At 41.8% G+C, this 17,216-nt stretch overlaps 1 protein-coding gene across 3 annotated transcripts in view; it reads right to left on the reverse strand.

Moving 5' to 3' along the window:
* Positions 1–16,078, reverse strand: part of FAM193A (family with sequence similarity 193 member A) — a 99,495-nt gene extending 83,417 nt beyond the window's left edge. For all 3 annotated transcript variants that reach the window (XM_024198559.2, XM_024198560.2, XM_024198558.2), the window contains exon 1: positions 15,607–16,078. In XM_024198559.2, the coding sequence (XP_024054327.2) occupies positions 15,607–15,891 (285 nt within the window). In that variant the 5' untranslated portion in view covers positions 15,892–16,078. The remainder of the gene's footprint in view (positions 1–15,606) is intronic.
* Between the last annotated feature and the right edge of the window lie 1,138 nt (positions 16,079–17,216).

Consider the following 17,216-nt stretch of genomic DNA (forward strand, 5'->3'; position numbering starts at 1 on the left):
TAGACTAAAAGACTGAAGGGGAGACCTGATAAGCCTTCAGGTATGTTAAAGGCTCTTATAAAGAGGACAGTGATCAACGGCTCTCCATGTCTACTGAAGGTAGGAAAAGAAGTAATGGGCTTAATCTGCAGCAAGGGAGATTTAGATTAAATTTCCCCCCTAAAATCTAGCTATAGTACTGGAATAAACTTGCAAAGAAGGCTGTGGAATCCCCATCACTGAAAGTTAAGAACAGGTTAGATTTAGACAAACACCTATCAGGAATGGTCTAGATATACCTGATCCTGCCTCAGCATTGGGAAGCAGGGGGGGAAATGAGACTAGATGAGGTCCCTTCCAGCCCTACATTTCTATGATGCTATACTACAGGGAAAACAGAGTGAAAATTAATGGCCTATGAGATACAGGTCAGACATGATTGTCCCTTTTGACCTTAAACTATGAATCTATGAAACCTCAGAATAGACGTTTATGTACAGAGACTATCAACAGTTTTTACCACAACATCTCTCTTACTGTATCCAAGGCCAGAGTTAAGGTTGGGCATTTAAATGTAATTGTGGTGAATTCTGCTTGTGCATTGTGGGTGGTTATTTTAGACTAAAATTGAGTTTGACTGCTTGGCTATTATGAGGTTCGAATAGCAAGGTATGCAAGTTGAGATTAGTGTAGTTGTGAATGTTGACAGAACTGGCAGTTTGGGTGACTGCACTAAAGGATGTGCAGTTACAAGTCAAATGTACTGTCAGGTAAATATACTGTAGTGCAGGGGTAGGCAACCTATGGCACGCGTGCCGAAGGCAGCACGTGAACTGATTTTCAGTGGCACTCACACTGCCCGGGTCCTGGCCACTGGTTCCGGGGGGCTCTGCATTTTAAATTTTAAATGAAGCTTCTTAAACATTTTAAAACCCTTATTTACTTTACATACAACAATAGTTTAGTCATATATTATAGACTTATAGAAAGAGACCTTCTAAAAACATTAAAATTTATTACCGGCACGCAAAACCTTAAATTAGAGTGAATAAATGAAGACTTGGCACACCACTTCTGAATGTTTGCCGACCCCTGCTGTAGTGCAAATTAGTAACATCTTGCGGGGGAATTTTCTAGGTTTTTACTAAGTAGGTGTCAAAGTAGATATTTAACCACACTGACATTATCAACATTAGAGAGAGAGAAAAATGGGTAGGGAGCTGGGGGGCCATGGGGTCATTCTAATCTATGTCAGGAAGGGCAAAGGAGGAAACAGGTCTGGGCAGGGGAATCGTTGCTGTCTCCATGGCCCCACACTATGTTGTCGTTCCCAGGCCAATTACATAGCCCAGTTCCTTGTTCGCAAACAAAGGCTCAATTGTTAGAGAAGAACAGGAAAAGAAATGAGGCAAGCAGGCTAGACATTGGGTTGGGAGACTGGGATTAGCAGCAAGACATCTCACTGGGCAGCTCTACTTCCCTCTCCTTTTCCCTTCTCCACAGATCCATTCAGTCTAGCTGCTAAATAATCTTAGCTCCTGATTTTTGGATTTGTAAGGCTTTGTGCTACTGAATTGGAAGTCTCTAACATGTGACTCTGCCATCTAAGGCAGTGGATCTCCATTTTAAGAATCAGAAGTTACATGAATGTAAATGTGGCTGCTTCAAGTGATGAAGCATGAACATTGCCAAACCAATCACTCTGAGTTGTGAGTCTTTTGGGTGGGGAAGGAGTAGATTTCTTGTAATTGTGACAACCGCTTTAAAAAAAAAAAAAAAAAAAAAAATTTTTTTTTCCTTGGGAAACTGGTTCACATTTGGAAAGCTAAGTATATCTGATGCATTTTTGTCTTCCTAAGTCTGCAGACAGCTCCAGTGCCTCTATTATAACTTGGGAACGTTCTGAGCATCAGTAGGGTAAGAAGGAGTAGGTCTTGTTCATTTTCACTACAGCTATTCAGAACCCTATGGGTAACAATGAAACTGAAAAAAAAAAAGTCAGTTAGTTTCCCTCTACTATTGCTTGGAATAGTTATGAGCAGAAGCAGAGGAAGACACTAATGCTACTTAACTAAGAAAACTCCTCAAATTGAAGTTAGGGAAAGGGATAGGGTAATGGAGATAAACCTTCACAGCAGCCCGGGGGAGACGAGAACATAGAATAAAGACAACCACACATAGAACTGCAGCAACAAGGAGAATCTTGGGGATTGGGAAAAGAGAATGCATCTTCTAAGAACATAAGAATGGCCATACTGGGTCAGACCAAAGGTCCATCTGGCCCAGTATCCTGTCTTCCAACAGTGGCTAATGCCAGGTTCCCCAGAGGGAATGAACAGAACATGTAATCATCAAGTGATCCATCCCGTCACTCATTCAGGAGTGAAGAAGTCCTTTATCTCCCACACATCGACACAATAAAACTTCAAAACTGATTTATATTACAGCAAGTCAAACTGAAGAAGACTTGTGCTTCCAGCACTAGACATCTTTCTTCTTTAGCAATTTACCTATATCTACACAAGTCGCTGCTATCTTACAACAAGATCAAGGAGCACTTCTAATGAACTCCAAACAAAACCATTAACGTATCACCTGCTATAGCAGCAGCTTATTGAGGATCAACAGCCTGGAGTAGTTATAACAGTTCAGAAAGCTAAGCAATCACTTGGTCGCTAACTTCACGTAAGTTATAAACACTAAAGACTGACAAAGTAGTACGGTAGCCCAGACATGGTTAAAAAGCTGGTGGGAAGATGGATGTTGTATAAGGCAAGTATTCAGTTTCCAAAGGCTGCTAAATACTACAAATGAGATTAAATGAGCAAGACTAGCAAAGAACTACAGTAGCTTTAGTCTTTAGGTAGCCATTTCATAACCTTTGCTTAATAAGACTCAAATAATGTCTTTTATGTAAGTGGTTTTCTACCCCAAAAATAATAATGTACACGAATACATACAGAAGAGAATGTACTACACATGTACACATGCCATGATGTTAATACAGTCTTAAAGAAAATTCAGTATAACAATTTTCTACTAGTCACAGAAGTCCAGAAATTCATACTCAATGGTAGCATTCTAACTAAAATCACCAGCTATAAAAAGTTTGAGTCATGTAAATTGTTCAGTTTAATATTTAAATATCTACACTACTGTGCCAAAATTTTGTTTGCATATTTTGTCTTAATAGCCATAAAAGGCATCAAAAAATGCTCACAAAAGATCATTTATTCAAAGCATTTTAATCAGGTGGGGCTATCCACACAATTTTTTTGGATTAAGATAATTAAAAACTGGAGAAAAATTATAGTTTTTAAATAGTTTATATATGCTTTCACACAACGTCTGATTCTAGCACCATCCTCAGAGCTTTTTGCATGCTTACCTTTGGGAGTTAAAACTACCACTTCCGCATACTGGTTAAGTAGGAAATGAAGCAGATCTAATTTTCAAATAAAATCTAGTGCCCCATTTAAGTGCAATAACACTTAGTTCTTGATGTGTAAGAGAAGTGAAAGTTCACAACAGCTATAGTTTATTTATTGGCTCAGAAACCACCTCAGCATAAAGCTACTTGACACCAGTTTCCTCGCCTCAAAAAAGCATTGAAGATAACAAGTGGTTGAGGACAGTATGCATTCCAAAGCCGGCAATACCACCTCTTCTCATTTGCACTGTACTGCCATAGATGCATTCTGACAGTATGAGGTTTTAAATGGAATACAAGTCAATGGAGACTCAGAACACTTTGCAGAATGTCACATTAACGCTGACTATTTTCAAAGAAATAAAAATAGTTATTTGTAATAGAATGCTAAATCCCAATAATGAAATGCACAGATTATGAAGGCTCATAATTTCCACTAAAAAAAATTCTTCTGAGAATATGATATAATAGACTCCCTCTACCCATTTTGGATCTGTATTAGTTTACCAAGTGAATGGCCGTGATTAGTTATAATACAGAGGCACTGAGAGGTAAATGTTTTAAGCCCTGTTATTATCTAACCCAAAGATGGACCCAAAGGCTAATCTTACTAGCCAAGGTAAAAAAGTACCTGTAATGCCATGACACATGCACCCTTGTCCTCAGACCATATCCCCAGTAATAAAAGAATAAAACATTTAACTGCCCCTGAGGGCAGGGGACTGAACTCGATGACCTCTCAAGGTCCCTTCCAGCCCTAGAATCTATGAACTGTATAACACTGTCAGTCACATTTCAATACATTTTTTAAAAACTTTAGTTTTGTTTAGATTCTTTCCCTTCCTGGTTTCATCAACTCTCTTTATCATCTCTGATTATTATCCATCTTTTCCTGGTTTGTTAGTGTTTCCTCTTTTCATTCTCTTCCCCCTCTCCTATTATCTCTTTCCCTACACCAAGGTAGAAAGCCTATTTAGTCTCTTCAGTTTAGTCCATCATTCCTTCCTCACCTGCCCATCCATCATCACCTACAGAGCCCCTCAGACAGGGCTTGGAAATTTACCAGCCAGGGGACTATATCAATAATCATAACATACAGAAGATGTAACCTCTCCCCCTGCCCCCTTCATCCAGGGGAAAACAACCAGCTGCTGGGAAAAGGGACTCTGTTACAATTCAATTCCTGCCAGGGTGCTGTCCCTGGAATCTGATCAGTGGCTCCATCTTGCCTTTGAAGCTCCTCCCACTACCCTGGGTTGCCAGAACAGAAGAGCATTCTATGTTTCCCCCCTCCCTGAAGTCTCCCAGGTATTGCAACTGTGAGTGGGGTTTCTGCTACTATACCACCCTCCACAACCCGCTTACGGATGCTGTGGAGGGATGTGCCCAATATTCAATCCTTTCCCCAGCCTGATGTGAGTTATGCCTTCCAATGAACAGTTTCAGTGTGCTTGCATCTGCTGTTGCTTACAGATTTCCCAAAATTCTGAGTTGACTTAGAACTTATTTAACGGCAGCCACAGGGTTTTCAAGAGAAGCAGTGAAAACAACCTTGTCAGTTCTCAGTCTGTTATAGCTTGGAAAGCTACCACCAGCTACCGCAGCACTAGAGCCATCTGTCTGCAAACTTGGGCAGACCACGATTGGATCCATTTACATTCTGGTCACATTTAGCAATCATACAGTATTAAGGGTATGTATATTTACTATATATCAAATGTATATATAATAGATTTAATCTTAACATCCCATGCTACAGAGTGTGTGTGTGTGTGTGTGTGTGTGTGTGTGTGTGTGTGTAACTAAAAATAAAAACAGTAAGAAACTTAGATTCTGCAGAAGTGATGACCCAGGAAAACTTTATACTAATGGTCATTATCTGCACTTTTTTTTTTTTTTTTTTTTAAATTTAAAAAGACACTTATTTCTACTGTGACTTTCTCTAGCTTCTGCTGTTCCAGCCATTAGATCTCATTAATCTAGCGGAAAAAGATAAAATTTCACTTTCTCTAGACAAGAGCTGTTCAAATAAATCAGCTTAAAGTACTTGTAATGAATAGATCAGGTACACTTCTTAGAAGAATATGAATTTCAGTACTAACCTCCAGTGAAAAATAATGGTTATCGATTCTAAAAATGAAAGTGAACAAAACTGACACACTATGACACAACAAGTTATTTATTTAACATTTCAATAATTTAGACGAGTACTGCTCCTTCTTTCCCTCCTAAGGGATCTGAAATGTAATGAAGAACAAAGATCTCAATTCTGAAATATTATGAATTTCGTACTCTGTGAGTGAATAGAATTAACAAATGTCTGTTTTCTTTTTTATTTACTATTCTGAAGTACTTTAAAATTAGCTGTTTTACAAAACTATCACAGCTCAGTTCAATGGGTCATTATATATATTGAAGGACCTCTATTGTGCAGAATATTGCACAATATTCTTGAAGTTTAATCATACTCCATGTTACCTCTTTATCTATAATCCCTCCCCATCTTATTTCACTGGCTTCAGGAAAAGGATTTTAGCAACAGCGAGATTTCATGGAAGTGTCCACGACTGTACTATCATAACTTTGCTTCAGAAAAATACAGAGTAAAATTGTAGGCTTTTACAAGGAGTGAACTAAGTTAGCAGACTTCTTTTATTTCAAAATTTTAAAAAGATAGATAGTATCAATGGAATTTTAGTTTTAAAGTGGACCCAGAATTATCATTCTCCACTTTTAAAAAACAAATGCATGCTACATGTCTTAGAAAGATGCCATGAATACACTTTTTGAGTAAGTGGGTAGAAACTAAATAGGCACAATCTCCAGTAACATAAAACAGTGTTTTAGTAAATATATTTTTCTAATTTGATTAATTCCAAAGATAGCTTTTAGAGAAATGGCTAAAAAGTTCATGTTTCTACCTCATTAAAAAGACTGAAATGTAACAGAATGGGCATTTTCAACACTATAATCAGGCCCAATTCAGTACAGAACACTAGTGCTTTAAAAAAAAAAATTGGTCCCTAAATTAGTGGTCAGTCTAAAGTAATATTTGCATCAGTAATGACTACAAATGTTTTTTGAATGTTATCTATCTCATTTGCTCTAAATATTTAATCGATTAGAACTCAGAATTAGTATATTGGTCAAATATATATGTAACAGGATGTTGGCCCCGTACTGAAATTTAGTGTGTTCTTTTTTGGTTGGCCCTCTCCCAATACCATGAGAAAGGGGAAGGACTGAAGAGAAATCAGGATCCTGAGACTGACAGTGCCCAGGGTCAATGGGAAGAGGCCAATGCTCCAAGTCAGCAAGACTGACAGGCAGGCAGGCCAGCCGAGGGAGTTAAGCCCGGGACCCATCCCCGACGTGAGCTGGGACTGCCAGTGGCAAAGTAGAGCAGAGCTAAGGAGAGTTCAGCAGCCAGAGCTGAGCTGGGGGCAAAGCAGCAATAGTAGCACTGAGCCAGAGGAGGCAGAGCTGGGGAGCTGGAGCAGCACAGATCAGTAGCTCCGATGGTGAGCCAGGGTTGAGCTACAGCAGGGAGCTGCAGGGCCAGAACTGGGGAGCAGATGCCAGCTGTGCCACAAGTAACACTGGAGTCGGGCACAGTCAGTGGCAGGAGGGAGCGAGGTGGGGCCCTAATGAGAGAGGGCCAAGCAGAGGGAGACGTTGCCAGACATGAGGGCCTTGCAGGCTGGGCTAGAGGAGAGGACATGAAACTGACAGGAGGGCCAATACTGGGGAGAAGGGTCCTGCCACCTGGAGCCTGAGGGCATGCAACCACCACCAGAGCCAGTACCGGGTTTACAATGGCGCTGGGACCACACTCAAAAGGGGCTCTGCTGCCTAGACTGTGGCCCTGCCCCCACTCAGCCTCTTCCCCCCGAGGCCCTGTCTGCCACTCGCATGGGGGAGAGGGGGCAAGGAGGAGCGAGCGGCAGGCAGGGCATTGTGGGGGAAGAGGCTGAGCAGGGGCGGGGCCACAGTCCAGGCACTGGGGCCCACAAAAGATTAATCTGGCCCTGACCAGAGCAGGTGTCTGACCCACAGTATCACTGCAGCACAGCCAGGGCCTGGGACATGTGAGGAATAAACTGTGAACTTTTCTTAAGTCACAGAGACTACTGCTTATGGTGCTCTCTACACCCATAGGGCAGGATTCCATGTTCCTTTAACCTTTTCCATTTTTCCCTTATTTTTCTTACAGTTGCTGTTTAATAAATTGTATCTGGTTTAAACTTAATGTAGTGATCAATGGGGCAGGGAAGTGGCCACTGTGGAGAGAGTATCCCAGAGTGGGGACATACTAGCCCAGTGGTTTTCAATCCTGGGGGTCTGCAGACTATGTCTAAGGCGTCTGTGAAAGGTGACTATGTAAATAAAGTTTCAGATCCTGTTTTTCTGATTATTCAAAAGTATGTGAATACCCCCACTTTCCAGTCAAAACCTGGAAGTGTTGTCATTACCACCACAGTTTAGTGCCCTTTCTCACACTGCATCAAATGCTGGGCCGAGCACATGCAACATTTATAGCTGAATTCTGTTCAGTCAGTTTTCAGTCTAAGTCTTCTACGGTAGGGGCCCATGGTGGTATTTCCAAAGTCTGCACCGCCATTCAAAATGTTTGAGGGATCAGCAAATGAAAAAAAAGTTGAAAACCACTGTGCTATCCTGTCCTAAATGACCACGACGAGACTGCGGTTTAAGCCTCCCAGGAATCCTGGGTCCTGTCTTATCAGTGTTACAAAGTGGAAGAGGAGTCCTCAAGGCATCTGGGTACAGGGAGTTGGGGCAAGGAGTCGGATCCTTTCACTATCCAATTCCACTGGGGTAGTCCAGAAGCCAGGAAAGTTCCCCACAATAGCAGAAAAATTCCCCCACTTACATATTTTAACACAGCCACATGCTGAATATAAGGCAACAGTCTAATATCAAATAATTGATCTGGGAGTTTTCAGTATGAATTTTAGTAATAATCAGGCCAGAAAAAGAAATAGTGGTATACTTATTTTATTGCTGTCTTGTCATGTAAGAACACAGTATTGGAATTTTGGCAGTTCCCCTTCTAAATAAAATAAAATAAAATAAAAAAAAGGCACTGGAAATATCAGGTCCTAGCTTACCAACTTTTGGACTATGATACTACAGGAAGCGGACACCAGCACCCTCATATATCAACTATTCTAGGAATATTCCAGATAGAATATTTCTTCACAGATTTTGGTAACCAGAGGCTAGACTGCCCCTTACTGCAATAAACCCAGCAAAGGGCACCTTAAAAGGAAGAAAAAGCAGAGTCTCCTCACCCTCTATCAAAGGTGAAGGTTTGATCCCCTTTACCATGGAATGAGGAGCTGAACTAAAAATCAAAAATCCATGGATTCCCTGGTTCCATAAAGATCCTTCCTAGAATATCACAGAACACATCTAGGAAACCCTGTACAACCTCAACAGGTCTGTGCCCCCAATCATCTCCCCAACTCCTTGAAAGCATGACTTCAATGGATCTTTATTGTCAGGAAGTTTCTCTAATCACAGATACCTTAGGGCAGCAGTTCTCAAACTGTGGGTCGCCAGGGCTGGCATTAGACTTGCTGGGGCCCGAGGCCAAAGCCCAAGTCCCAGTACCCAGGGCCAAAGGCTTCAGATCCGGGTGGCAGGGCTCAGGTTGCAGGCCCCCCTGCCTGGGGCTGAGCCCTTGAGCTGTGGCCCTGGCCCTCTCTTCCGGGGCAGCTGGGCTCAGGCTTCGGTCCACTTCTGGGGTCATGTAGTAATTTTTGTTGTCAGAAGGGGGTCGCGGTGCAATGAAGTTTGAGAACCCTTGCCTTAGGGACCCAAAATTTTCTTTTTAAACTGCTATGAGTTGCTTCTACCTGTAGATTAGAAAGATAAGGGGGCCCAATTCCTCCCCCAAGTTACCAAAGGAAAGGTAAAAGTGTGATTTTTTTTTTTTACTTTGTTAATGCACAAACACAAAATAAAGGTTCAAAATTCAACCTTATTAGTTTATACTGTAATTAGACTGAGATTTGGATAATACCTTACCTTGCTCTCTATCTGCACCCATTCATTTTTCAGAAACCATTTTTTCCATGTGAATTTGAATCTAATCATTATGTAGTGACCTACAACAGGATTTAAGTTTTTTTGCAAACAATGGAGTTTTGGGGGCAGCTGCATTGTATATTTGAAGGTAGAGAAATTAAAAATCTAATTGTAGCTTTCTCAAAATTTTGTTGTCCAACAAGGCAAAACAAATGTTCCTTCTGACCGCATATTTCAAGCCATAGGATACCTTAGTTATATGAAACATTTGATGGTATATCCAAGCCAGAATCTGACGCATGTGAAACTTCAATTGTATTAATATTTGTTCTAGACAAGCAGTTTGTATGTTTAATGTAGCAGTTCAAGCCTGATTACTCTTGATATCTGCTCACATTAACACATGTATAGTGAGAAAAAATGCAGCCAACAGATCTGGATTTGATATCCATCAATGTCATGTATACATACATACACTCTTCCCATGTCTCAGATTTATCAGATAGAAGGGAACCTCAATTAGCCCAGGGAACAAATAAAGCGAAAGCTACTTTTGCCAGAAGCTGGGAATGACTGACAGGGAATGGATCACTTGATGATTACCTGTTCTGTTAATTCCCTCTGGGGCACCTGGCATTGGCCACTGTTGGAAGATAGGATACTGGGCTAGACGGACCTTTGGTCTGACCCAGTATGGCCATTCTTATGTCAGTATAAAAGGGGACATTAAGCTTGTTTTGAAATTTCAAGTGATCGGAAGAGTTAAAAATAATTTACACTACAGTGGATTTTGTTTCTAACTTCACAAGTCTATTTAACAATGTAAGCTATAAAAACCCATCCTAATGATTCCATTCTGTTTAATGTATTTACTATTATCAGACTGTAAGATCTTTAGAGCAGGGACAGTCTGCATTTAAATAACAAAATAAAAATGTAGAGCCTGCAGTTAAGTGCACAAGTGAACTGCTACAGAAGTGTCTCAATACCCAATATACTTATATGTTTTAATAGGAAAATGTCTACTTTACACTGGATAAAGTTGATCAAAAATAATATATACCCTTACACAAAAAAGAAAAGAAAAAAGTGACAGAACAAAAGGAAAAGTGCTAGCTAAAATTTAGATTTCAATAAGAATAAAAACTGCCTCCTCTGTAATCAGTTTCCTCTGCCTGTTCAAATCATTCAGTAATGCCACAATCCAATGCATGCAATATTACTACCATGAAAGTAACCAAGTCATGGGCACTGGACTGCAGTTGCTGAATTAATCAAACCAGAAGAGCCAGCCTATTCCAGAGAAGTATCCATCAATACCTTTGATAATGAGAGAAAGTAAAAGGAGTACATCTAACAGGGTTTTGGTAAAATACTTTAAGTTTGTCTGTGTCAGAAGGTTCTTAATTGTACAAAAATTGATCATATTAGTACACACTAGCTACAGACAATATTTCTAAGATGTGCAGAATAGCAATTTCTCCCCTCTTTGGCTTACTAAATTGTTCATTCTAGTTAAAGCACACAAATTCACTCAGACCTGTAGAAAGGTCTACTGGAACAGGTCAGTCATAGACAAACAGTTCTTCACACCCAGCTACCTAGGCAAGTTATCACACAAAGCCAACTTTACAACTTGTTTCCTCACCACAGAATCCTGTATTGTGCAGAGACCCATAAAAAGCAACTCCAAATATATCCCCAGATTTAATCAAAATTCCAACCATTAATCCAAATCTTAATATTTCATCACAGAACACAGTATAAATCACATTTTAAAAAACGCTCACTTTTCTTTTCACATAATAAATGAAATATTAAATTTAAAAATGCCTGGTCTATGCGCTCAAACTTCAGATCAAAAATTATTCTATTTTAATGTGACACTTTATTCTCCATCCCACAACACTATCCCCAGTAGCCATATTTTATCATTACAAAGATATATGTAAAGTCTTATGATCCTACCCTGCAAGCGTAAATTGTGTAGCTTCCAATTCCAGTTAAACTAGTGTCACCAACAAGTTTCCTTACTAGAGGAACACCAAGCGAAGAATCTTTAGTTTCTGCAGAACACTTGCAGAATATTGTTTAGAAGACAGGAATTCTGATGTTTTCAAGTATGTAAATAGGGCCAAAAGAGTAACTTCCCATATGATTTTTTTAGAAGAATTGCTTGCTTGTATCACAGGACAAGATTTAGCATATATTTAATGCAGAAACTAAACGGAAATGAGAATCTTAGGCTAAGAACCATAAAAATCTCAATTTAATTATGATGTTCATTAGCTATGAAAATCCTAGCTAGAATTTGAAAATTAAGAAAAGGGCTTTTTAATTGGAAATATAAAATTGGATGTATTTTAAAACTCAATCCAACTTTGCTTATGAAACATCTTTTATCAATATATCACCAGATAATTAGCAATTGATTTGCACATAACAAATATGCAGGATACAAGCTACCATTGCTTTAAAAAAAAAAAAAAATTCTAAAGTGTAGGTTAAATCTAATCATGTATTCTAAAGGGAGTTTACACTAATAGAAATCTAATGGGAGGGTTCGCCATAGTTCAGCAACGTAACAATAGTCTTTCCAACAATGGAGAACCTAATATGAGGGGCACACAACTGTCACAGAGCAGCATTAGTGGGCTAGCAATATGACTACATTATATTCTGGGGTGCAGTCCCAGCTAAGCAGTCAACAGTAACAGGATTTTATAATATATATTCTGAGAGATCAGAAGCCATTAAAGTTTGTAAATTAGAACAATGGCTTTTGATTTTTCATACCACCTCACAGACACTCAGCAACATTTTGTACAAGATGAAAGTAATGCAAATCTGGTTACGACCGTAGAGATACTTGCATGGCATTTTCTTTTCACGCAGCCAACATAAATAATGCACCTGATTTGTACAGGTCATTCATGAAAGGTATACAGAGCTTCTGGGTTATGTGGCGGAGGAAAGCAACTCATGGTAAGTCATCACCCCAGTGAATGAAGATCACAAATCTTGTCTTGGTCCTGTAATCTTTAGTTTCAGAGTGGTTAACTATTTAGAGCAGGGGTCGGCAACCTTTCAGAAGTGGTATGCCAAGTCTTCATTTATTCACTCTAATTTAAGGTTTCGCGTGTCAGTAATACATTTTAACGTTTTTAGAAGGTCTCTTTCTATAAGTCTATAATATATTACTAAACTATTGTTGTATGTAAAGTAAATAAGGTTTTTAAAATGTTTAAGAAGCTTCATTTAAAATTAAATTAAAATGCAGAGCCCCCCGGATGAGTGGCCAGGACCCAGGCAGTGTGAGTGCCACTGAAAATCAGCTCGTGTTCCGCCTTCGGCACACGTGCCATAGGTTGCCTACCCCTGATTTAGAGTATTACATTCTGGAGCAAGGGCAACATTTAGAAAATGTCAAGTTATCTTAGCTTACATGCTTGAAACAACTATGGCATTAAATGACAAAGTATTGGTAATTTTGTTGCATCACCACAATAAAAAAAATATTTAACGTGTCAAGAAAAATATCAGTGTATATGACATGAGGCAAGTGAGCCAATATAAATCTATCAGTGTTCAAATGTAGTATTAACTATATGTGGCTTTCAGTAACATGGCATAGCAGATTATCTGCTTGCTCTCATAAACCAATTGTAATGTTTGCTACCTTGTATATATAAATCCAGTCTCATGAGTTTACTTCCAACTTAACTAGTTGGTCCAATTGATATTTGCCAACCAGCTTGCAGAATCATTAGTAACATACTGTTCATCAAATGTTGTGAAAACATTGCAACAGTTGATAACCTGTGAGTATATTTAAAAGTACAAGCAAAAGTAGTAAAATAAATTTGTCATATGTGGAACTGACTTACAAAATAATGACTTGTATAATACAGTACTCTCTCATTTAAGGGCATACAAATTATTTTAAGTTCTCTACTATGAATGAGGGCATACAGTAACATGTGAAAGTGTTTTCACAATTATTTAAAGTTTTAATTCTGTACAATTTCAAAGAGATTGTGGTCTATCTTAAAAGTGAGACATATAAATGACAACTATCAAGTCTAAAATCTAAAGGCAGCCCTTAAGTGGAAGGATGGCCAACCCATTCTGTCCTCCTGGGATGAGCTTTTGCAAGAGATCTCTTCGTCAGTTATGATCTTAAGAAAGCCACTTGCAAAATATTGTCCTGGACTCTGCATATCGCAGATGCACAATCTATAGACAACCCAAGTTATCAGGGACAGTAAACCCCTTCATTGGTTGAATCACTTCAATCTACCATGTTGCTCCATTTTCCCCGGGCATTACCAATCACATGTATTACCACAGTGCCTAGGGACCAGCCAACATTGGGGCTCCATTGAGCGAGGCACTGTAGGGGTACGTCTATACTTACCCGCTGGTTTGGCGGCAAGCAATCGATCTTCCAGGATCAATTTATCGCGTCTAGACAAGACGCGATAAATCGATCCCAGAAGTGCTCGCCGTCGACACCGGTAATCCTGCTCTGCGAGAGGAGTAGGCGGAGTCGACGGGGGAGCCTGCCTGCCTGCCGCGTGTTGACCCGCGGTAAGTACCTTTAAGTTCGAACTAAGATACTTCGACTTCAGCTACGTTATTCACGTAGCTGAAGTTGAGTATCTTAGTTCGAACTGGGGGCTTAGTGTGGACCAGCCCTAGTAGACAGACACTGACCCTGAAGCACCTGCATTCTATTAAAGTGTTATACCAATTTTTAAATTGAACTTCAGCTTTTCACTAGCTATTTTCTAGGATAACAATAGAGTTTGATGGCATCCTCTCAATGTAGCAGTAAATTCACAAGTAGATATTCACAAGTTATGTTAGCGCCTATTGTTCCAAATGGAAATTATGTTTGACATAAATACTGTATTAGCATGATAGTTATGACAGCTATGAAGCTAAGTTGCAAGCTGATGCTGGGTGGGGGGTTTTGAGGAAGGAGGGCAAGGTTGCTGTGGTTTTAAAGAAAATAAGTTTATATTTATCATTGTTGAATTCTCATTGCCCTAGCAAAACAAACAGGAGATAAGACCACACACAAAACTAAAATCCAGTTGGTTACATCATTAAGTACTTTGGATCCCTCTCACACCACAGAAACCATTTCTTCTTTCTTCCTCCACGTGTCTGACAATTTCCTTATGGAGAAGGAAGATGAAGGTGCCAAATGAGATATACACTGAAACCTGCAAATAAGGACACTAGAAAATAGGCAACCCCCCCCCCCCTAAATGGGGCACCTAATCTAACCTTAGTGCACTTTTCAACAAAAATCTGTTCAACCTTTAATGAAAAAGAAAAAAAGTCAACCTCCCTCTGTTCCTGTCTTGTTAGTTATGACAACAGAATCTCTCTCTCAAAAAAAAAATCAATAATTTAACTGATTTTTGCTTGACTCTTGGTCAGTCACCTAAGACAGGTGTCATTGCACAATATAATATGCTTACAATAAACTTCACTAAAGTGAAACTAGTAAAACTGAGCAAACATGCCCAAATTGTTTCAGCAGCTCAATATGCAAGCCTGCAATCCCACTAACAACGAACATGCAACTTTTCAATGAAAATATTTTCGGAGAAAAGGGAACTTCACTTTAAGGAGATAACATGTGCCCTAGGTGGCAACGCCTCAAACCTCTTCTCTCGCTCCTCCTCCCACAAGCTTCAGCACAAGCCCTGGGGACGCAGAAAGATGGGATGCCTGGCATGGGAAGCCGTGTGCTCAAACTACTCCCCGAGCCTCCCCACCAGGACGTTCCAGGGATCAGGCTGCAGCGCCCTGCCCTGTGGGGTGGGGGGAAAGGACAGTGTCCAGCCCCGCATCCTCGCTGCCAGGGTGGGGGGCAGGCAACACCCCGGGGCTCCCTGCTGCTGGGGGGCTGCGAACCGGCCAAAGGGGGCTCTCCCCGTCACCGGGGATGACTGCCCAACTCCCCCATCCCTCCTCCCGCTGGCGTGCGCGGGGCTCCGCTGCAGCGGGATGCCTGTCACTGCGGCCGCAGAGCGAACCCCGCTAGAGGCTCCCCACCCAGGGGCGGCGGCCCCTGCTCCCGGAGAGGGGGTGGGTGCGGCCAGGCCTCCCCCCGAAGCGCCCCCCCTCACCTCGCCATGTCCCGCCCCGGCCCCTCCAGCGCCGCCGCTCAGGGCTCCGTTGCCGGTGGCCGTTGCCGGCGCTGTCAGCAGGCCGCCCACCACGCTCGGCGTGGCAGCCACCGCCTGGGCTGGAGCCCGCAGGGCGGCCGATGCCGAGGCGGCCCCGCTCTTGCTCAGGCCTCCCGCCCCGCCGCCGCCGCCGCCGCTAGGTCCGGGGCCGCCGGTACTGCCGAGGCCGCCGCCCCGCTTGTTCTTTCTGCGCTTGGCTCCTCGCTTGGCGTCGGCCGGACTCATCGTGTCTGACACCCGGGCAGGGAGGGGGCAGCGAGGAGGTCGGAGCCGCCGTCAGCGCCCGGAAGGGGGAGCGGGTAAGGCCGGGGCACAGGCCGCCCCGGGCACCGAGGAGCAGGGGCGCACGAACTGTCACTGTAACGGGGACTCCCTTGGCCCCAGCGCCGCTGACCAGAGTTACCGTCCAATATGGCGGACACAAGGGGAAAGTGATCCCCCTTTACGTCGGGGGGCTCCCCCTTGCGCTGACGGGAACCCGCGCCGCGCAGCACACCGGGAAATGCAGTCGTAATCTGCTGCCACTTCGGCACCGCATCCTATCAGCAGGAGGGGATGGAACTACAACTCCCGGCGCGCATTGCGCTGCCCAGTCGAGAGCGGTCGGTTATGTCATCTCGCTTCGCAGCGTTCGATGGGATTTGTAGTTTTCTTCGCAGCCGTTAGCCCGGTTGACCAACGTTGCCACCCTTGTCAGGGGACTACAGAGCCGCAAAGAAGGAGCAGGGGTGGAGGAGTCTGACAGCACCACGTGATTGTTGGATACAGGGGCTTTTAAAGGGGTAGAATCCTTAGGCAGCCCTCCAAGAGTCCATTGCACAGGCAGAGGGTATGTCAGGACAGTTCTGTGTATAATACAGTGTAGCTACTTTATTAGGTGCAGTGTCGTTTCCCAGCTGTGCACCTAATACAGGTGGTTCTAATGGCACTGCAATTTCCAGATGTGAAGTCTGAGGTAGCTGAGCTGCAGCAATGTTTTTCACCAGAGTGGAACCCCCATGCAGTGAACATGATTTGAATGCATCTCATTTCAATGTAGTTCAGTCTCCATGGTGCATGCAGGTTTTGACCTCTACTGAGTTTTCCAATTAGTGCAAAGCACAGTCATGAGTTTGGGATATGGGAGCTAAAACCAACCACACTCATCGCAAATATGGCCCATCAAACATCCATTGGATGATGATAGCTTTTAACCTCATCAGAGCTGTTGTGGATTTGTTACACCTTTAAATATAGGGCTTGTTTTCCAGAAATATATATTTATTAACTTGACGTCTGACCCTTTGGAGCTTACACAGGTAGAGTCTTCCAATGCAGTCAAAATCTCAAACACACTACTAGGAGCCTTCTGCAAATACATTGTATAATACAAAACAAACATTTTTTTTAAAATGAAGCATTATTTTAAACTGTTAAATACACAATAGCAAATCATTTCAATACATTTAAATTAATGGAGATATCCTATCTCCTAGAACTGGAAGGGACCTTGAAAGGTCATTAAGTCCAGCCCACTGCCTTCACTAGCAGGACCAAGTACTAATTTTGCC

Source organism: Terrapene carolina, unplaced genomic scaffold (genome assembly GCF_002925995.2).
Source record: "Terrapene carolina triunguis isolate 2854851 unplaced genomic scaffold, T_m_triunguis-2.0 Scaffold66, whole genome shotgun sequence".
Classification (NCBI taxonomy): Eukaryota; Metazoa; Chordata; order Testudines; family Emydidae; genus Terrapene; species Terrapene triunguis.